Source organism: Oncorhynchus clarkii, chromosome 13 (genome assembly GCF_045791955.1).
Source record: "Oncorhynchus clarkii lewisi isolate Uvic-CL-2024 chromosome 13, UVic_Ocla_1.0, whole genome shotgun sequence".
In the NCBI taxonomy this organism is placed as follows: Eukaryota; Metazoa; Chordata; class Actinopteri; order Salmoniformes; family Salmonidae; genus Oncorhynchus; species Oncorhynchus clarkii.
The window spans coordinates 8874559-8897297 of NC_092159.1; the positions used below are offsets into that span (position 1 = coordinate 8874559).

The 22739-nt window shown below is 45.9% G+C and overlaps 2 protein-coding genes across 7 annotated transcripts in view; both read left to right on the top strand.

The window, feature by feature from the left end:
- Positions 1-8818, top strand: LOC139424346 (Fc receptor-like protein 5). Of its 5 annotated transcripts, none has more exons than XM_071176085.1 (10): positions 1-135; positions 332-358; positions 823-1104; positions 1316-1627; positions 2528-2800; positions 3764-4084; positions 4403-4513; positions 4679-4718; positions 4996-5064; positions 5569-8818. In XM_071176085.1, exons 1-10 carry the CDS (start codon positions 96-98, stop codon positions 5765-5767), a joined length of 1674 nt encoding a protein of 557 aa, XP_071032186.1. In that variant the 5' UTR covers positions 1-95; the 3' UTR covers positions 5768-8818. The 5 variants fall into 5 exon arrangements, with proteins under 5 accessions (XP_071032186.1, XP_071032187.1, XP_071032185.1 ...); XM_071176086.1 differs by having other exon boundaries at positions 4996-5119; positions 5569-8266; XM_071176084.1 differs by having other exon boundaries at positions 4403-4718; positions 4996-5119; positions 5569-8266.
- Positions 8819-9560: 742 nt separating this feature from the next.
- LOC139424347 (Fc receptor-like protein 5) overlaps positions 9561-22739 on the top strand; it is a 31526-nt gene continuing 18347 nt past the window's right edge. For both annotated transcript variants that reach the window (XR_011635929.1, XM_071176087.1), the window contains exons 1-6: positions 9561-10128; positions 10214-10240; positions 10415-10571; positions 11649-11824; positions 16345-16531; positions 16807-16913. Coding sequence is in view for 1 of the 2 variants with exons in the window: in XM_071176087.1 (XP_071032188.1) it covers positions 10092-10128; positions 10214-10240; positions 10415-10571; positions 11649-11824; positions 16345-16531; positions 16807-16913 (691 nt within the window). In the remaining variant the exon portion in view is untranslated. The remainder of the gene's footprint in view (positions 10129-10213; positions 10241-10414; positions 10572-11648; positions 11825-16344; positions 16532-16806; positions 16914-22739) is intronic.

Here is a 22739-nt window from a genome sequence, read left to right on the forward strand (position 1 = left end):
CCGTGCAACACCCTGACACACACACACACACACACACACACACACCCATGACCCTTATACAGACAGCATGCTACGGATGAAGACTGAGCCTGAGTATGAAGAAAAAACGAGAATTATGTTTATTGCCTGTTTTAGGTGAGTCAGTGTATTCATTTTTTTTCAACAAAGTTATACCCTGTCCCCAGATCTGCTTGTGGCTCTTACCGACTCCATTGCTGTCATTGTCAAGCCAATGATGGCAATGCCATAAGGAGACTAGGACCCAGGCTAACAGAGTAAAGTTGACAAGTGTCCTGTACTAAGGTATTTCTGTTGGTTTGTTCTCTCCCAGTGGTGGCCTGTCTAGTGTCCATAATGGGTATGTATTCATATTGTTCCTGTTTTCTGTTTTCCAGTTACATTCAATTAAAAGTTGCATCTCACACATGACTCTCACACATGACTCTCACACATGACTCTTCACACATGACTCTCACACATGACTCTCACACATGACTCTCACACATGACTCTCACACATGACTCTCACACATGACTCTCACACATGACTCTTATCACAGTCTACTATATCCTCCATATGGTTCAATGAGAAAATGTCCAGTTTTGAGTTTCACGGCCACACTAAACTCTCCAACTGCTTGACAGCAATGTTCTAAAGAACCTAAACAAATGTAAAACCATGTTTCAGAGCTCTGGGCTGAAGTTTCCTCTAGGTACAGATCTAGGATCTGCTTCCCCGACCCTGACCTTAGCCATTAAGGAAATGCAAAACTGACCCGAGATCAGCATCTCGAGGCTACTTCAACCTACTCCCTCTCTGCAGGTGGTTCATCTCTCCCTAGCCCTATTCTGATTGGTCCAGACAAGGCCTACCTGAACTCCAAGGTAGTGTTCCAATGTAGGTCACCTGGGTCTCCTCCACCAAACACATACGAGCTCCTGAAGGACGGCAACCACCTGGTCGCCACGAGCAATGACCTCCAAGACGACCAATCGGCTACGTTCTTCCTGAAGATCTCTGTGACGTCAGAAGGATCGTACCACTGCAGGGTGACGGCAGGTGGAAACATGGGCCTCAGTGGAACAGTCCGCCTGCAAGTAGTGAGTGAGTAGAAGGGTGTGTGTGTGTGTGTGTGTGTGTGTGTGTGTGTGTGTGTGTGTGTGTGTGTGTGTGTGTGTGTGGTAGAGCTGTTTCAGTGGAATCGATCATTTCACAGCTAAATGCTTTCACCCATCCCCTTCGTCCATCCTCCTCTCCTCCATCCTCCTCTCCTCCATCCTCCTCTCCTCCTCTCCTCTCCTCCACCCCACCTCAGTCCCTGTCTCAGGCACTATGGTGACCTCTGACCCTGATCCTCCCATTCTCTACGAGGGGTTGAGGCTCACTCTCACCTGTGATGTCACCAAGGGCTCCCACCTCTCCTACACCTGGTTCTACAACAGACAGGAAGTGACATCATCTCCAACCTCACCTTTGACCCCGCTTCTGCTTTGGCCGGTGGGGAACACGTTGGTGGTGGAGAGGGTCACAGCAAAGCATGCTGGGAATTATTCGTGCATTGCCGGGACCAGGATGCAGACCAACAGCAGGTTCTCCAGCAGCAGAGAGGTCACGGTTAAGGTCAAAGGTACAACTGCAGAGGTTAAAAGTCGAAGGTTAAGTCACAACCACAACCGTACTGGACCTGGGGAATGGTGATCACAGAGACTATTTACACAGAGAACCTATAACATGTCAAACGTTCTGCTCCCTTTTAACCCTCTCTCTTCCTTTCCCTTTCTCTCCTTCCTTTCTCTCTGCCCTCCTTTCTCTCTTCCCTCCTTTCTCTCTGCCCTCCTTTCTCTCTGCCCTCCTTTCTCTATGCCCTCCTTTCTCTCCCTCCTTTCTCTCTGCCCTCCTTTCTCTCTTCCCTCCTTTCTCTCTGCCCTCCTTTCTCTATGCCCTCCTTTCTCTCCCTCCTTTCTCTCTGCCCTCCTTTCTCTGCCCTCCTTTCTCTCTGCCCTCCTTTCTCTCTGCCCTTCTTTCTCTCTGCCCTCCTTTCTCTCTGCCCTCCTTTCTCTCCCTCCTTTCTCTCTGCCCTCCTTTCTCTCTGCCCTCCTTTCTCTCTGCCCTCCTTTCTCTCTGCCCTCCTTTCTCTCTGCCCTCCTTTCTCTCCCTCCTTTCTCTCTGCCCTCCTTTCTCTATGCCCTCCTTTCTCTCCCTCCTTTCTCTCTCCCTCCTTTCTCTCTGCCTTCCTTTCTCTCTGCCCTCCTTTCTCTCCCTCCTTTCTCTCTGCCCTCCTTTCTCTCTGCCCTCCTTTCTCTCTGCCCTCCTTTCTCTCTGCCCTCCTTTCTCTCTGCCCTCCTTTCTCTCTGCCCTCCTTTCTCTCTCTCTCTTCCTTTCCCTTTCTCACCCTCCTTTCTCTCCCCCCATTTCTGTCCCCCTCTGTCTCTTTCCTTCTTTCTCTCTGCCCTACTATCTCTCTCTCGCTCTCTCTCTCTCTCTCTCTCTCTCTCTCGATCTCTCTCTTTATCTCTCTCTCCCTCAGCCTATCTCTCCGTACCCCAAATATCCTTCACCATCTCCAAAGAGGGTTCGAGTTTCTGCGGCAATGTGACCTGCAGGTCATCAAGGGGAACCCCTCCCGTGACCTTCTACCTCTTCCTTGACGACAAGGAGGTGGGTTCCGACGTGGCAACGGAGTCGCTGGTTGCCTGGTTCCCTGTTGCCATGGTTCCCGGGCGTGACATGGGCACGGTGCGGTGTACAGTGGAGAGTGATGCACAGAGACTGACCAGCAGACCCCTGACTCTGGTAGTGGGTACGGGCTAAACCTATGTGTGTGTGTGTATTGTAGTGTTCTATGTGTTTCCTGCATGTGCTTATGTCATGATAGCTGTATGAGTGTTGACTGTGTTTATGTCATGATAGCTGTATGAGTGTTGACTGTGTTTATGTCATGATAGCTGTATGAGTTTTGACTGTGTTTATGTCATGATAGCTGTATGAGTGTTGACTGTGTTTATGTCATGATAGCTGTATGAGTTTTGATTGTGTTTATGTCATGATAGCTGTATGAGTGTTGACTGTGTTTATGCCATGATAGCTGTATGAGTGTTGACTGTGGCCATCCCTCCCTCGCTCTCCCCCTTCCCATCCCTTCCTCCTTCTCATTCCTCTCTCCCCCCTTCCCATCCCTTCCTCCTTCTCATTCCTCTCTCTCTCCCCCCTTCCCATCCCTTCCTCCTTCTCATTCCTCTCTTTCCCCCCTTCCCATCCCTTCCTCCTTCTCATTCCTCCCTCCCTCCCTCCCTCTGCCTCTTCCCCTTCCCATCCCTTCCTCCTTCTCATTCCTCCCTCCCTCCGCCTCTTCCCCTTCCCATCCCTTCCTCCTTCTCCTTCCTCTCTCCCCCTTCCCATCCCTTCCTCCTTCGCATCCCTTCCTCCCTCCCTCCGCCTCTTCCCCTTCCCATCCCTTCCTCCTTCTCATTCCTCTCTCCCCCTTCCCTTCCCATCCCTTCCTCCTTCTCATTCCTCTCTCTCCCCCCTTCCCATCCCTTCCTCCTTCTCATTCCTCTCTCTCCCCCTTCCCATCCCTTCCTCCTTCTCATTCCTCTCTCTCCCCCTTCCCATCCCTTCCTCCTTCTCATTCCTCTCTCTCCCCCTTCCCATCCCTTCCTCCTTCTCATTCCTCCCTCTCTCCCCGTTCCCATCCCTTCCTCCTTCTCCTCCCTCCCTTCCCCCTTCCCATCCCTTCCTCCTTCTCCTTCCTCCCTCCCTCCAGTCCCAGTAAGAGGCTCACCAAAGGTGGATGTGGAGTACCTTTACAGGGTTGATTCCAAGATGGCCGCCGCTCGTCTCCAATGCCTCCTGAGCCTCGGGACATTCCCTTTCTTCTCCTGGTCCCTCAACGGCTCCCTCCTCCTTCACCCCTCTGAGGGAGACTCCTCTCACCCCTCTCACGCCCTGGCGGACGGAGGGCGCACCCTATTCCTCACCGAGATCACCCTAGAGGACTCTGGGTATTATCGGTGCAGGGCAAGGGACAGTTATGACGTAACGTCCGCCTGGGTGGAAAGCCAACCTGTCCTTGTGCAGGTCACAGGTGAGTTAGGAAGCACCCTAAATGATAACAATTTATTTAACTGTATTAACTTTATGCATGGTGACGAGTCGACAGGTGAGTTAGGTTGAAACTTTACAGGTGAGTTAGGTTGAAACTTTACAGGTGAGTTAGGTTGAAACGTTACAGGTGAGTTAGGTTGAAACGTTACAGGTGAGTTAGGTTGAAACTTTACAGGTGAGTTAGGTTGAAACTTTACAGGTGAGTTAGGTTGAAACTTTACAGGTGAGTTATGTTGAAACTTTACAGGTGAGTTGATTGTGGTGACCTCTCTCTCCCCTCTCATCTCTGTCCATACAGAAGTTTCCACGACAACCATAGAGGTCATGGCCATAGTATTCTGCTGTTTCCTCATGCTGACCCTGGCAGGGGGTGTGGCCTGTGTGATGAGGATGCTCAACCGCCAACGAGGTGGGTGTGTGTTCAGAATATGGTCATTGTTCTTAAATGTGTCACTCTCAATCTTTCGTTCTCTCTCTCTCTCTCTCTCTCTCTCTCTCTCTCTCTCTCTCTCTCTCTCTCTCTCTTCCTCCCCCCTCTCTCTCTCTCTCTCTCTTCCTCCCCCCTCTCTCTCAGACGTTGTGACAAGCAGTGAGCAGAGAGTGAGAGCAGCAAAGTGAGTCCTGTATTTATATTAGTCTATTGTAGGCCTATAGTGTTTTGAAACTATCCAGTTTAATTCAACCCAACTATGATCCCTTCCAAAACCTCCTTGTACTGTCTCAGATTAGTGTCATTGCCCTTACAAACATCTCCCTCTCTCTCTCTTTCTCTCTCTTTATCTGTCTGTCTGTCTCTGTCTTTCTGTCTGTCTCTCTCTCTCTTTTTCTGTCTGTCTGCCTGTCTGTCTCTCTCTCTCTCGCTCTCTGTCTCTTTAATGTCTCCCCCTTCAGTGAAAGACGATTCAGCGAACATTTCTGCATCATTCCAGATCCACTTCCTCTGTCTGACATCACTACCAGGTCAGGGGTCAAGCAAGTGGACACTTCCAGTGTAGGCAGTGAAGTTGAGAATCAGGTAGAGTTGATGACGCATTTAAAGCAACTGAGAGCTCGGAACTCAGAACTCTGAAATCTCCGACTTCCGACTTCCTTGCATTCAAAACAACCGGGAACTCGGAAGAAAACAAGCTCTATTTGAAAAGTCTATTTGAAAGGTCATCCAGCACGAAATTCCATCTCAGGAACTCTGGCCTCCTTCTTGTGCTCCGACTTTCCGACCTGAAGATCAGTGACGTCATGATTTGACCTCGTATTTTTCAGGGTTCCCAGTTGTTTTGAATGCAGCAATAGTACAGCCAATATACTACTGATATTAGGTGCATGATTTTGAATCTAAACTCCAGAATAATCCAGTGTAGAAAAAGGAGATCACACTGACAAATGTCCATAAAGTATATCACTTTTTTGTGAAATATATTTTGGTAAAATACAACTTTGTATCATAACTGTTCTTTCTCTTTTCAGACCCTTGAGATCACAATATAACCGACGTGATGAAATAAACCCAACCTCAGACCGACGAGTTCCTCACAAAATAATCCTTCAATGTAATTTTATCCAACAAACTATTTATAACGTTTTTTTTCAAACACTTCAGCCCATTTTTCAGATTGAAGTGTTATATCTTCAAAACTCTTACAACAAAACTCAAAACTCATATTGATTGCAGTACTTACGGGGGTAATACACTCGACCACTGCTACTCTAACTTCCGTGATGCATACAAAGCCCTTCCCCGCCATCCCTTCGGCAAATCCGACCACGGCGCCATCTTGCTCCTACCGTCTTATAGGTAGAAACTCAAACAGGATGTACTAGTGACTAGAACCATTCAACGCTGGTCTGACCAATCGGAATCCATTCTTCAAGATTGTTTGATCACGCAGACTGGGAAATGTTCCGGTCAGCCTCAGAGAACAACATCGATCTGTACGCTGACTCTGTGAGTGAGTTTATAAAGAAGTGCATTGGAGATGTTTTAACCACTGTGCCTATTAAAACCTTCCCTAACCAGAAACCGTGGAAGGATGGCAGCATTTGTGCAAAACTGAAAGCGCAAACCACCACATTTAACCATAGAAAGAGGTCTGGGAATATGGCTGAATATAAACAATGCAGTTATTCCCTCCGCAAGGCAATCAAACAAGCAAAATGCTGGTACAGGGACAAAGATAAGTTGCAAATCAACGGCTCAGACAGAAGACGTGTGTGGCAGGGCCTACAGGAAATCATGGACTACAAAAAGAACACCAGCTCTGTCATGGACACCAACGTCATGCTTCCAGACAAACTAAACACCTTCTTTGCCCGCTTTGAGGATATACAGTGCCAACGTTGTGGCCCGCTATCAAGGACTGAGCCCCCCCTTTCCTTCTCTGTGGCCGACGTGAGTAAAACATTTAAACGTGTTAACACTGCTGGCCCAGACGGCATCCTTAGCCGCATCCTCAGAGCATGTGTCCTCAGAGCATGTGTCCTCAGAGCACGTGTCCTCAGAGCACGTGTCCTCAGAGCACGTGTCCTCAGAGCACGTGTCCTCAGAGCACGTGCCCTCAGAGCATGTGTCCTCCGAGCATGTGTCCTCAGAGCATATGTCCTCAGAGCATGTGTCCTCAGAGCATGTGTCCTCAGAGCATGCGCAGACCAGCTGGCTGGTGTGTTTACCGACATATTCAATTGCTCCCTGTCCGAGTCTGCTGTCCCAGTCTGCTGTCCCAGTCTGCTGTCCCAGTCTGCTGTCCCCACATGCTTCAAGATGGCCACCATTGTTCCAGTACCCAAGAAGGCAAAGGTAACTGAACAATATGACTACTGCTCCGTAGCACTCACTTCTGTCATCATGACGTGCTGAGAGACTAGTCAAGGATCATATCACCACCACCTTACCTGCCAACCTAGAGCCAATTCAGTTTGCATACCACCCCAACAGGTCCATTGACAATGCAATTGCCATCACACTGCACACTTCCCTATCCCATCTGAACAAGAGGAACACCTATGTAAGAATGCTGTTCATTGACTACAGCTCAGCATTCAACACCATAGTACCATCCAAGCTCATCATCAAGCTGGAGGCCCTGGGTCTCAACCCCTGTGCAATTGGGTCCTGGACGTTCTGACGGGCCTCCCCCAGGTGGTGAAGGTAGGAAACAACATCTCCACTTCGTTGACCGTCTTACGGGCACTCGGAGTGTAGTGTCAGGAAAACAACTACTCACTCAACGTCAACAAAACAAAGGAGATGATCGTGGACTTCAGGAAACAGCAGAGGGAGCACCCCCCTATCCACATCAACGGGACAGCAGTGGAGAAGGTGGAAAGTTTTAAGTTCCTCGGCGTACACATCACAGACAAACTGAAATGGTCCACCCATACAGACAGCGTGGTGAAGAAGGCGCAACAGCATCTCTGAAGAAATTTGGCTTGTCATCCAACACCCTGACAAACTTCTACAGATGCACAATCGAGAGCATCCTGTCGGGCTGTATCACCGCCTGGTACGGCAACTGCTCCACCCTCAACCGTAAGACTCTCCAGACGGTAGTGAGGTCTGCACAACGCATCACCGGGGCAAACTACCTGCCCTCCATGACTCCTACAGCGCCCAATGTCACAGGAAGGCCAAAAAGATCATCAAGGACATCAACCACCTGAGCCACTGCCTGTTCACCCCGCTATCATCCAGAAGGCGAGGTCAGTACAGGTGCATCAAAGCTGGGACCGAGAGACTGAAAAACAGCTTCTATCTCAAGGCCATCAGACTGCTAAAACAGCAATGACTAACTCAGAGAGGCTGCTGCCTACATTGAGACCCGATCACTGGCCACTTTAACAATGGATCACGAGCCACTTTAAATAATGGCAGTTTAATAATGTTTACATATCTTACATTACTCATATCACATGTACACACTGTATTTTATACCATCTATTGCACGTTGCCTATCCCGCTCGGCCATCGCTCATCCATATATTTATATGTACATATTCTCATCCCCCCTTTAGATGTGTGTGTATTAGGTAGTTGTTGGGGAATTGTTAGATTACTTGTTAGATATTACTGCACTGTCAGAACCAGAAGCACAAGCATTTCGCTACACTCGCATTAACATCTGCTAACCATGTGTATGTGACCAATAACATCTGATTTGATTTATACAGTGCATGTGTCAGTCTTAATGGTTCATTATCCTTATGCAGTACAGTACATATGTCAGTCTTACAGTTTCATTATCCTTATACAGTACATGTGCAGATCAGATATATGGGGTATTGTGTAGGTATTGTAATGCAGTAGGCTACAGTTATAACGTCCTGGTGGTAGTCTGGTGTAGCTATTTCTGCCCCATGCAACACTGTTCAGCTACACCTTTTCCTGTGTGACTCGTCAACTGATATGGGATCGCCGGTCTCTCCGCTTGAAATTCATCAGTGTATCAATGAAATCTGGATAAAGAGTAGAATATATTGTTGTATTCAACCCAGGTATAAATATATTGTAATATACAACTCAGGTATAAATATATTGTAATATACACCCCAGGTATTTCAGCAGTGCATTGTACAGCACAGTGTAATTCCGAATGGAAGCACTTCCAGTGACTCTCCATGTTGTCCAATGGAAGCACCCTGGCTGATGGAGAATGATGATGTAGTATTTACAGATACATACATATAGTATTTGATTTTAAATTCCAACATAAATTGATGTCAATTGATACATTTATGTACATTCATTTTACAGTGTTCAGTAGTTATGAAACTATATAGGTAAGCTAAGCACTTCTCCATTTTGGTTCAGTAGTTATGAAACTATATAAGTAAGCTAAGCACTTCTCCATTTTGGTTCAGCAGTTGTGAAACTATATAGATAGGCTAAGCACTACTCCATTTTGGTTCAGCAGTTATGAAACTATATAAGTAAGCTAAGCACTACTCCATTTTGGTTCAGTAGTTATGCGTTTTGAGCCGTTTGATTAAGTGACAAATGTATTGTTGACAAGTGACAAGAAAATCATATCCAAAGAAAAGTGAATATTGCATTTTGAAAGGCAGATACTTGAATACTTGAATATGTGTGCAAAGTGAAAGAGTGATTTGGTGCAGTGAACAAGTGACATTGTGAATTTGTTTGTAGTACTCAGTCAATGGAAAATGTGCTTAGAGTTTTGACCACGTGACATTTTGATGATCTGTTTAGAGTCTAAGAGTTGTGAAAATGTACCACATACTTGTCAAAATTGCACCAAAGTGCAAAAAATTAAGACTGTAAATTGTCTTTTCAAATGTTTTATGACTTTTAATGGAAGAATTGTTATCAATACTGAAACAATACAAAATGTAATGCTACATCTCGTGTGTCAATAAAGTTGCGACATTTGAAGCATGTTGTGTTTTTGTGGAACTGCTGTTGGAGAGAGGGGGTAAAAGGGAGGGGGACGGTGTATAGTACTATCAGTTCTGTGCACATGTGTGTGTGTGTGTCTGGTGTGTGTGTGTGTGTGTGTGTGTGTGTGTGTGTGTCTGGTGTGTGTGTGTGTGTGTCTGCTGGGTGTGTCTGGTGTGTGTGTGTGTGTGTGTGTTTCTGGTGTGTGTGTGTGTGTGTGTGTGTGTGTGTGTGTGTGTGTGTGTGTGTGTGTGTGTGTGTGTGTGTCTGCTGGGTGTGTCTGGAGTGTGTGTCTGGTGTGTGTGTAGTGGGGCGTGTAGGTTACTAGGTCCTAACCTTTCTTTCTGTTATTTTTATCGGCCCCCACATCCTGCTCTCTCTCGCTCTATCTCTCTGTCTCCACCATTCATTCACTCTCACCACCCTCCATAACCACTAACCCCTCCAAACACTAACTGCAGTACACACACACACACACACAACAAATGTAAACACATTCAAACCTTTACACACACACGGATACAAGTCCATATCTGCTTCTTCAGTCAAAAGCAAACTTCCAGTCAAATTGTGTTTTGTGGATACGGAGGAAGGAGAGAAGATGACTACTCTCAGAACAACAGTAGTAGTTTTACTGGGTGAGTCCTGCTGTACTTGTTATTATGGCTTTCAGATGATTATTTTATAGAACACCAACAGTCTTCTTTTTCTTCTTCTCTGAAGGTTTCTACACCTTCTGCCAGGAGACAAGTAAGTTTTGTGCCAATTTCTTAGTTGTGCGTGTATGTGTGTGTGTGTGTGTGTGTGTGTGTGTGTGTGTGTGTGTGTGTGTGTGTGTGTGTGTGTGTGTGTGTGTGTGTGTGTGTGTTTCTGAGTGTGTCTGACTGTGTTGTGTACCCCCTGTTCCCCCTGTCCCCGTCCCAGGAGCCTCAGTCCAAGGAGCCTCAGTCCCAGGAGCCTCAGTCCTAGGCAGACCGTTTCTGTACGGCCCCTCAACAGCCCTAGAGAAGACTGTAGAAGAATTCCAGTGTGAAGTTCTGCGTTACCCTAAAGAAGAGTCCATCCTCTACCAGCTATTCAGGTGGGTGTTGCTGTATTGTAGGGAATTCAGGGAGTAGCCCTGACCGAGACTCAAACGACTGTCAACCCAAAACCTTCGTTGTTACGCCAAAAGATCCTTTTCTGAACCTCTTGACCAGCTTGCTAAGTGTTTGGTTAAGATTGCCACAATATCTACCTCAAGACCCTAAGTACTGGAGATCTGAAAGGAGGTGTTGGCAATATGAATATATCAGTAGGCAAGTAGGCTGATCAATCCAATGCAGTGCCTAGGGGGTAGGGTTCTAGGGGTCAGTGCCTAGGGGGTAGGGTTCTAGGGGTCAGTGCCTAGGGGGTAGGGTTCTAGGAGTCAGTGCCTAGGGGGTAGGGTTCTAGGGGTCAGTGCCTAGGGGGTAGGGTTCTAGGGGTCAGTGCCTAGGGGGTAGGGTTCTAGGGGTCAGTGCCTAGGGGGTAGGGTTCTAGGGGTCAGTGCCTAGGGGGTAGGGTTCTAGGGGTCAGTGCCTAGGGGGTAGGGTTCTAGGGGTCAGTGCCTAGGGGGTAGGGTTCTAGGGGTCAGTGCCTAGGGGGTAGGGTTCTAGGGGTCAGTGCCTAGGGGGTAGGGTTCTAGGGGTCAATTTGAAACTCACATTAGACAAGACCTTAAAGACGCTCAATGCAGAAATCGCTCCGCCATTTCCTGTTTGTTAAAATTCGAGTAGTTCGCCTAATTTCAGTTTATGTGACAAAACCAGCATGTGTAGTGTAGAGAATCATTGTGAAGGATCTTTTCCATAACCAGTGTAGTATTTTCAGCTGTCTGAAGCTGGTGCACAAAACTGAACGTAAAAGATGCATAAAACAAAACATAAGAACGGGAAGCATAGAAATAGCACACATAGATCAACAGATCTACCGCTTCTGAGACGGGCTTTTAATGAGGATTACAGATCTATAACTCACATTTCTATGTGAATTTGGTTGGGTCGCCATCAAAAAGTTACATATTGCAGCTTTAAGTTTCTACAGAGCCCTGTGAATATAATGCCATGTAAACAACACAATAAAATATACATTTTTACCACTGTTACGTATCCAATCCATTACTGTAATCTGTCCTCAGGGAAGGTGACCGGTCCAAGGCCTTAGGCTTCTACAGTGCTCTGTCTGGTGAGATGGCCAATTTCCCTCTGTTCATCACTGCTTCCTACGAGGGCTACATGGTGTGTGTAGCCAGCGTCCAGAACAACACAGTAATACAACCCACCGTCAGTCAAAGACACCACCTCAGAGTAGTCGGTGAGTCGTAGACCCTGTATTAATACTTTTGTTTTGTCCTGGAAGAATGGCGCCAGAGGGGATGGCTGCCATTTTACGGGCTCCTAACCAGTCGTGTGTTTTTCGCATTGTTTGTAACTTATTTTGTACATAATGTTGATGCTACTGTCTCTTATGACCAAAATTAGCCCCTGGATATAAGAACAGTGACTATAAGAACAGTGACTATAAGAACAGTGACTATAAGAACAGTGACTATAAGAACAGTGACTATAAGAACGGTGACTATAAGAACAGTGACTATAAGAACAGTGACTATAAGAACAGTGACTATAAGAACAGTGACTATAAGAACAGTGACTATAAGAACGGTGACTATAAGAACAGTGACTATAAGAACAGTGACTATAAGAACAGTGGATATAAGAACAGTGACTATAAGAACAGTGACTATAAGAACGGTGACTATAAGAACAGTGACTATAAGAACAGTGGATATAAGAACAGTGACTATAAGAACAGTGGATATAAGAACAGTGACTATAAGAACAGTGACTATAAGAACAGTGACTATAAGAACAGTGGATATAAGAACAGTGACTATAAGAACAGTGGATATAAGAACAGTGACTATAAGAACAGTGGATATAAGAACAGTGACTATAAGAACAGTGACTATAAGAACAGTGGATATAAGAACAGTGACTATAAGAACAGTGACTATAAGAACAGTGACTATAAGAACAGTGGATATAAGAACAGTGACTATAAGAACAGTGGATATAAGAACAGTGACTATAAGAACAGTGGATATAAGAACAGTGGATATAAGAACAGTGACTATAAGAACAGTGACTATAAGAACAGTGACTATAAGAACAGTGGATATAAGAACAGTGACTATAAGAACAGTGACTATAAGAACGGTGACTATAAGAACAGTGACTATAAGAACAGTGACTATAAGAACAGTGGATATAAGAACAGTGACTATAAGAACAGTGACTATAAGAACAGTGACTATAAGAACAGTGACTATAAGAACAGTGACTATAAGAACAGTGACTATAAGAACAGTGACTATAAGAACAGTGACTATAAGAACAGTGATTATAAGAACAGTGACTATAAGAACAGTGACTATAAGAACAGTGACTATAAGAACAGTGACTATAAGAACGGTGACTATAAGAACAGTGACTATAAGAACAGTGACTATAAGAACAGTGACTATAAGAACAGTGACTATAAGAACAGTGACTATAAGAACAGTGACTATAAGAACAGTGATTATAAGAACAGTGACTATAAGAACAGTGACTATAAGAACGGTGACTATAAGAACGGTGACTATAAGAACGGTGACTATAAGAACGGTGACTATAAGAACAGTGACTATAAGAACAGTGACTATAAGAACAGTGACTATAAGAACAGTGACTATAAGAACAGTGACTATAAGAACAGTGACTATAAGAACAGTGACTATAAGAACAGTGATTATAAGAACAGTGACTATAAGAACAGTGACTATAAGAACAGTGATTATAAGAACAGTGACTATAAGAACAGTGATTATAAGAACAGTGATTATAAGAACAGTGACTATAAGAACAGTGACTATAAGAACAGTGACTATAAGAACAGTGACTATAAGAACAGTGACTATAAGAACAGTGACTATAAGAACAGTGACTATAAGAACAGTGACTATGAGAACAGTGACTATAAGAACAGTGACTATAAGAACAGTGACTATAAGAACAGTGACTATAAGAACAGTGACTATAAGAACAGTGACCTCAAACTGGACAAAGATTGTTTTCTTTAATGAGTCTGAAGTGAAAGATATAATGTTTCTCCCAGACAAGGCTCAAATCCCCTTCATTCGCAGGAAGAAAATAAGGAAATGCAAGGGGCGGAGATCAGGGTCCGATCAGAGAATTTGTCAGTGACCCGCCTCTACCATCTGTTCTATTAGCCAACGTGCAATCACTGGAGAATAAACTGGAAAAGCTCCGTTTGAGACTATCCTACCAACGGGACATGAAAAACTGTAATATCTTATGTTTCACTAAGAATGACGACACGGATAATATACAGTTGTCTTGGTCTTCTGTGCGTCGGCAGGACAGAACAGCTACGTCCGGTAAGACGAGGGGTGGGGGTGTGTGTCTATTTGTCAATAACAGCTACGTCCGGTAAGACGAGGGGTGGGGGTGTGTGTCTATTTGTCAATAACAGCTACGTCCGGTAAGACGAGGGGTGGGGGTGTGTGTAACAGCTGGGGCGCGATGTCTGATATTAAGATTGATATTGATATTAACCTCAATGTATTGCTGAAGTAGAGTACCACATGATACACTGTAGACCACACCATCTACCAAGAGAGTTTTCAGCTATATTTTTCGTAGACGTCTATTTACCACCACAAACTGACGCCGGCACTAAGACCGCACTCAGCGAGCTGTATAAGGCCACTCAACGAGCTGTATAAGTCCACTCAACGAGCTGTATAAGTCCACTCAGCGAGCTGTATAAGTCCACTCAGTGAGCTGTATAAGGCCACTCAACGAGCTGTATAAGGCCTCTCAGCGAGCTGTATAAGGCCACTCAGCGAGCTGTATAAGGTCACTCAGCGAGCTGTATAAGTCCACTCAGCGAGCTGTATAAGTCCACTCAGCGAGCTGTATAAGTCCACTCAGCGAGCTGTATAAGTCCACTCAACGAGCTGTATAAGTCCACTCAGCGAGCTGTATAAGTCCACTCAGTGAGCTGTATAAGGCCACTCAACGAGCTGTATAAGGCCTCTCAGCGAGCTGTATAAGGCCACTCAGCGAGCTGTATAAGGCCACTCAGCGAGCTGTATAAGTCCACTCAGCGAGCTGTATAAGGCCACTCAGCGAGCTGTATAAGTCCACTCAGCGAGCTGTATAAGTCCACTCAGCGAGCTGTATAAGTCCACTCAGCGAGCTGTATAAGGCCACTCAGCGAGCTGTATAAGTCCACTCAGCGAGCTGTATAAGTCCACTCAGCGAGCTGTATAAGGCCACTCAGTGAGCTGTATAAGGCCACTCAGTGAGCTGTATAAGGCCACTCAGTGAGCTGTATAAGTCCACTCAGCGAGCTGTATAAGTCCACTCAGCGAGCTGTATAAGGCCACTCAGCGAGCTGTATAAGGCCACTCAGCGAGCTGTATAAGGCCACTCAGCGAGCTGTATAAGTCCACTCAGCGAGCTGTATAAGGCCATAAGGAAAGAAGAAAATGCTCATCCAGAAGTGGCGCTCCTAGCGGCCGGGGATTTTAACAGACAAACTTAAATCCCTTTTACATCATTTCTGCCAGCATGTCACATGTGTAACCAGAGGGAAAAAAAACTCTAGACCACAGACTGTCCTCAATAGGCTGAGAGAGGCTGGACTGAGGTCTTGTAGGCCTGTTGTAAGGCAGGTCCTCACCAGACATCACCGGCAACAACATCGCCTATGGGCACAAACCCACCGTCGCTGGACCAAACAGGACTGGCAAAAAGTGCTCTTCACTGACGAGTCGGATTCGTGTTTATTGTCGAAGGAATGAGCGTTACACCGAGGCCTATACTCTGGAGCGGGATCGATTTGGAGGTGGAGGGTCTGTCATGGTCTGCGGCGGTGTGTCACAGCATCATCGAACTGAGCTTGTTTTCATTGCAGGCAATCTCAGAGCTGTGCATTACAGGGAAGACATCCTTCTCCCTCATGTGGTACCCTTCCTGCAGGCTCATCCTGACATGACCCTCCAGCATGACAATGCCACCAGCCATACTGCTCGTTCTGTGCGTGATTTCCTGCAAGACAGGAATGTCAGTGTTCTGCCATGGCCAGCGAAGAGCCCGGATCTCAATCCCATTGAGCACGTCTGGGACCTGTTGGATCGGAGGGTGAGGGCTAGGGCCGTTCCCCCCAGAAATGTCCGGGAACTTGCAGGTGCCTTGGTGGAAGAGTGGGGTAACATCTCACAGCAAGACCTGGAAAATCTGGTGCAGCCCATGAGGAAGAGATGCACTGCAGTACTTAATGCAGCTGGTGGCCACACCAGATACTGACTGTTACTTTTGATTTTGACCCCCTCTTTGTTCAGGGACACATTATTCCATTTCTGTTAGTCACATGTCTGTGGAACTTGTTCAGTTTATGTCTCAGTTGTTGAACCTTATGTTCATACAAATATTTACACATGTTTAGTTTGCTGAAAATAAATGCAGTTGACAGAGAGGACGTTTCTTTTTTTGCTGAGTTTACAATGTCTTCATAGAACTAGAATGTACTCATAGAACTAGAATGTACTCATAGAACTAGAATGTACTCATAGAACTAGAATGTACTCATAGAACTAGAATGTACTCATAGAATTTGAATGTCTTTATACAATTACAATGTCTTAATAGAACTAAAATGTTTTCACAGATCTAAAATGCCCTCCTAGAATTAGAACACAACATTATCAGATTCTATGGTGCTGAGAATGGTTCTACTGCATGGTTGTATGTGTTCTCCCACAGACCCAGTCAACGGTGCAGAGGTTGTAGTCCAATCAGGGTCTGTGGAGTTCTACGAAGGGAAGCCACTGTCCCTACGTTGTAACATCGCCAAAGGGAACCACGTCTCCTACCAGTGGCTGGTGGATGGGAAGCCCCTCCCCCTGTCTCCTTTACACAATCAGACACAGGAACAACTCTTCATCTACAGGTACTGTATTGTGGATGGTCTGTTATTACTGGTCTGTCTGGTCTGTCTGTCTTGTGTTTGTCTTTCAGAGGTTAATTTGTGCCCACCTGAAGATGCATCTTAGATCAGGGATGCATTGGATATGCAAACAACTGAAGATAACTGATATATTTATTGACAAATACACCACTCCAGTCACGTAGATCTTCGTCAATGTTGTATTATTTAGCTTCTTATATGTGAAAACTCACTGGAAATAGTGTTGACAGTATCTGTATTTGTATGCACTACTACAGGATGGTGCCCCAGGACAGCGGGGAGTACACCTGTGTTGCTACCAACCAACTCAACATCACCAAGGTCTACTCCTCCAGGAGCACTGCCAAGGTCATCAAGGTCAAAGGTCAGAGGTCAGGGGGTCATTTGTATCACATAATTATGGAGGAGGGTGAAGTTGCCCCTAGATGCTGATCTTGAGTCAGTTTAGCATTTTCCACACTAATGCTTAAGGCTTGGGGGAGGGGAAGCTGATCCTAAATCTGTACCTAGGGTGTACTCATAGAGATAGATAGAGGGCTCTAGTGCCACAAAAAAAAACGTTTTAACATGGGCAGCAACATAGAGGGATTTCACCATTTTGAATTAGTCAACTGGGTGGGACTTCCTATGGGTTAAGGAAGGATCCTATGGGTTAAGGAAGGATCCTATGGGTTAAGGAAGGATCCTATGGGTTAAGGAAGGATCACATCATTCCATCCTGGTCATCGGGAGGGAACAGCCAATGAATTATGCTCGTGAACAAACATTCCATAACGGCAGGTGACAGTAAATCACCAACCTTGGCTTTACATCTGTTCAAACAACACACTCTAGGTGGCGGTATGCACCATTTCAGTTTGTTTACCAACTCGTAGAAATAGTAGAGGAAGAAAATGGACTACTTCAAAATGGAGATGCTCTCAATGGTGCTGCCCGTGCTCTCACAGATGTCATAATGGGACAGATACAAAGAAGAGTCCTCTATTATTTTTTATGGCAGTGGTTCTCAACCTTTTTGGTTACTTTACCACCAACTGAATTTTGCTCTGCCCATAGTACCCCTCATGTGCATTTTACCAGCAGGCCTGCGGTCTCATGAGACTTCTCAAGTACCCCCTGTGGGTAGGCCAAGTACCCCCAGCGGTCCTAGTACCCCTGGTTGGGAACCACTGTTCTATGGGGAAACTTCACCCTGGATCTTGAATCAGGGTGGCATGAGCAGACCAACTGGCACGTGTCCTCACTGACATTTTCAACCTCTCCCTGACCTAGTCTGTAATACCTACATGTTTCAAGCAGACCACCATAGTCCCTGTGCCAAAGAACGTGAAGGTAACCTTCCTAAATGACGACCGCCCCGTAGCACTCATGTCGGTAGCCATGAAGTGCTTTGAAAGGCTGGTCATGGCTCACATCATCACCATCCCGGACACCCTCCAATTTGCATACCGCCCCAACAGATCCACAGATGAGGCAATCTCCATCGCACCCAACACTGTCCTTTCCCACCTCGACAACGTTGAGACAGCCTATAGGTAGGAGGTCAGAGACCTGGCCGTGTGGTGCCAGGACAACAACTCCCTCAACATGATAAGAATTTGTTCTTAACTGACTTGCCTAGTTAAATAAAGGTAAAATAAAATCTCCTTTGTTTTGATCATGTTGTTGTCCTGGCACCACACGGCCATGTCTCTGACCTCCTCCCAACATGATCAAGACAAAGGAGATTTTATTTTACCTTTATTTAACTAGGCAAGTCAGTTAAGAACACATTCTTATTTTCAATGACAGCCTAGGAACAGTGGGTTAACTGCCTGTTCAGGGGCAAAACGACAAATTTGTAACTTGTCAGCTCTGGGATTTGACCTTGCAACCTTCCGGTTCCTAGTCCAACGCTTTAACCACTAGGCTACTCTGCCGCCCCGAGATGATAGTGGCCTACAGGAAAAGAAGGACACCGAGCACGCCCTCATTCACATCAACGGGGCTGTAGTGGAGCGGGTTGAGAGTTTCAAGTTCCTTTCTGTCCACATCACTATGCATAGTCACTTTACCCCAAATTACCTCGACTAACCTTTACCCCTGCCTACATGGTCAAATTACCTCGACTAACCTTTACCCCTGCCTACATGGTCAAATTACCTCGACTAACCTTTACCCCTGCCTTCATGGTCAAATTACCTCGACTAACCTTTACCCCTGCCTACATGGTCAAATTACCTAGACTAACCTTTACCCCTGCCTTCATGGTCAAATTACCTCGACTAACCTTTACCCCTGCCTACATGGTCAAATTACCTCGACTAACCTTTACCCCTGCCTACATGGTCAAATTACCTCGACTAACCTTTACCCCTGCCTACATGGTCAAATTACCTCGACTAACCTTTACCCCTGCCTACATGGTCAAATTACCTCGAGTAACCTTTACCCCTGCCTACATGGTCAAATTACCTCGACTAACCTTTACCCCTGCCTACATGGTCAAATTACCTCGACTAACCTTTACCCCTGCCTACATGGTCAAATTACCTCGACTAACCTTTACCCCTGCCTGCATGGTCAAATTACCTCGACTAACCTTTACCCCTGCCTACATGGTCAAATTACCTCGACTAACCTTTACCCCTGCCTACATGGTCAAATTACCTCGACTAACCTTTACCCCTGCCTACATGGTCAAATTACCTTGACTAACCTTTACCCCTGCCTACATGGTCAAATTACCACGACTAACCTTTACCCCTGCCTACATGGTCAAATTACCTCGACTAACCTTTACCCCTGCCTACATGGTCAAATTACCTCCACTAACCTTTACCCCTGCCTACATGGTCAAATTACCTCGACTAACCTTTACCCCTGCCTACATGGCCAAATGACCTCGACTAACCTTTACCCCTGCCTACATGGTCAAATTACCACGACTAACCTTTACCCCTGCCTACATGGTCAAATTACCTCGACTAACCTTTACCCCTGCCTACATGGTCAAATTACCGCGACTAACCTTTACCCCTGCCTACATGGTCAAATTACCTCGACTAACCTTTACCCCTGCCTACATGGTCAAATTACCACGACTAACCTTTACCCCTGCCTACATGGTCAAATTACCTCGACTAACCTTTACCCCTGCCTACATGGTCAAATTACATTGACTAACCTTTACCCCTGCCTACATGGTCAAATTACCACGACTAACCTTTACCCCTGCCTACATGGTCAAATTACCTCGACTAACCTTTACCCCTGCCTACATGGTCAAATTACCACGACTAACCTTTACCCCTGCCTACATGGTCAAATTACATAGACTAACCTTTACCCCTGCCTACATGGTCAAATTACCACGACTAACCTTTACCCCTGCCTACATGGTCAAATTACCACGACTAACCTTTACCCCTGCCTACATGGTCAAATTACCACGACTAACCTTTACCCCTGCCTACATGGTCAAATTACCTCGACTAACCTTTACCCCTGCCTACATGGTCAAATTACCACGACTAACCTTTACCCCTGCCTACATGGTCAAATTACCTCGACTAACCTTTACCCCTGCCTACATGGTCAAATTACCTCGACTAACCTTTACCCCTGCCTTCATGGTCAAATTACCTCGACTAACCTTTACCCCTGCCTACATGGTCAAATTACCTAGACTAACCTTTACCCCTGCCTTCATGGTCAAATTACCTCGACTAACCTTTACCCCTGCCTACATGGTCAAATTACCTCGACTAACCTTTACCCCTGCCTACATGGTCAAATTACCTCGACTAACCTTTACCCCTGCCTACATGGTCAAATTACCTCGACTAACCTTTACCCCTGCCTACATGGTCAAATTACCTCGAGTAACCTTTACCCCTGCCTACATGGTCAAATTACCTCGACTAACCTTTACCCCTGCCTACATGGTCAAATTACCTCGACTAACCTTTACCCCTGCCTACATGGTCAAATTACCTCGACTAACCTTTACCCCTGCCTGCATGGTCAAATTACCTCGACTAACCTTTACCCCTGCCTACATGGTCAAATTACCTCGACTAACCTTTACCCCTGCCTACATGGTCAAATTACCTCGACTAACCTTTACCCCTGCCTACATGGTCAAATTACCACGACTAACCTTTACCCCTGCCTACATGGTCAAATTACCACGACTAACCTTTACCCCTGCCTACATGGTCAAATTACCTCGACTAACCTTTACCCCTGCCTACATGGCCAAATTACCTCGACTAACCTTTACCCCTGCCTACATGGTCAAATTACCACGACTAACCTTTACCCCTGCCTACATGGTCAAATTACCTCGACTAACCTTTACCCCTGCCTACATGGTCAAATTACCATGACTAACCTTTACCCCTGCCTACATGGTCAAATTACCTCGACTAACCTTTACCCCTGCCTACATGGTCAAATTACATCGACTAACCTTTACCCCTGCCTACATGGTCAAATTACCTCGACTAACCTTTACCCCTGCCTACATGGTCAAATTACCTCGACTAACCTTTACCCCTGCCTACATGGTCAAATTACCACGACTAACCTTTACCCCTGCCTACATGGTCAAATTACCTCGACTAACCTTTACCCCTGCCTACATGGTCAAATTACGTTGACTAACCTTTACCCCTGCCTACATGGTCAAATTACCACGACTAACCTTTACCCCTGCCTACATGGTCAAATTACCTCGACTAACCTTTACCCCTGCCTACATGGTCAAATTACATTGACTAACCTTTACCCCTGCCTACATGGTCAAATTACCACGACTAACCTTTACCCCTGCCTACATGGTCAAATTACCTCGACTAACCTTTACCCCTGCCTACATGGTCAAATTACCACGACTAACCTTTACCCCTGCCTACATGGTCAAATTACCACGACTAACCTTTACCCCTGCCTACATGGTCAAATTACCTCGACTAACCTTTACCCCTGCCTACATGGTCAAATTACCACGACTAACCTTTACCCCTGCCTACATGGTCAAATTACCACGACTAACCTTTACCCCTGCCTACATGGTCAAATTACCTCGACTAACCTTTACCCCTGCCTACATGGTCAAATTACCACGACTAACCTTTACCCCTGCCTACATGGTCAAATTACCTCGACTAACCTTTACCCCTGCCTACATGGTCAAATTACCTCGACTAACCTTTACCCCTGCCTACATGGTCAAATTACCTCGACTAACCTTTACCCCTGCCTTCATGGTCAAATTACCTCGACTAACCTTTAACCCTGCCTTCATGGTCAAATTACCTCGACTAACCTTTACCCCTGCCTACATGGTCAAATTACCACGACTAACCTTTACCCCTGCCTTCATGGTCAAATTACCTCGACTAACCTTTACCCCTGCCTACATGGTCAAATTACCTTGACTAACCTTTACCCCTGCCTACATGGTCAAATTACCTCGACTAACCTTTACCCCTGCCTACATGGTCAAATTACCTCGACTAACCTTTACCCCTGCCTTCATGGTCAAATTACCTCGCCTAACCGTTACCCCTGCCTACATGGTCAAATTACCACGACTAACCTTTACCCCTGCCTACATGGTCAAATTACCTCGACTAACCTTTACCCCTGCCTTCATGGTCAAATTACCTCGACTAACCTTTACCCCTGCCTACATGGTCAAATTACCTCGACTAACCTTTACCCCTGCCTACATGGTCAAATTACCTCGACTAACCTTTACCCCTGCCTTCATGGTCAAATTACCTCGCCTAACCGTTACCCCTGCCTACATGGTCAAATTACCACGACTAACCTTTACCCCTGCCTACATGGTCAAATTACCTAGACTAACCTTTACCCCTGCCTTCATGGTTAAATTACCACGACTAACCTTTACCCCTGCCTACATGGTCAAATTACCTCGACTAACCTTTACCCCTGCCTACATGGTCAAATTACCTCGACTAACCTTTACCCCTGCCTACATGGTCAAATTACCTCGACTAACCTTTACCCCTGCCTTCATGGTCAAATTACCTCGCCTAACCGTTACCCCTGCCTACATGGTCAAATTACCACGACTAACCTTTACCCCTGCCTACATGGTCAAATTACCACGACTAACCTTTACCCCTGCCTTCATGGTCAAATTACCTAGACTAACCTTTACCCCTGCCTACATGGT

What these genes read in the sequence shown, in the direction of transcription:
- LOC139424346 (XM_071176082.1), top strand. Translation starts at nt 96, where the DNA reads ATGAAGAAAAAACGAGAATTATGTTTATTGCCTGTTTTAG. An exon ending in ATGTTTATTGCCTGTTTTAG is followed by an intron (nt 136 to 331) that starts GTGAGTCAGTGT and finishes GTTCTCTCCCAG; the next exon opens with TGGTGGCCTGTCTAGTGTCC. An exon ending in GGTCACGGTTAAGGTCAAAG is followed by an intron (nt 1,628 to 2,527) that starts GTACAACTGCAG and finishes TCTCTCCCTCAG; the next exon opens with CCTATCTCTCCGTACCCCAA.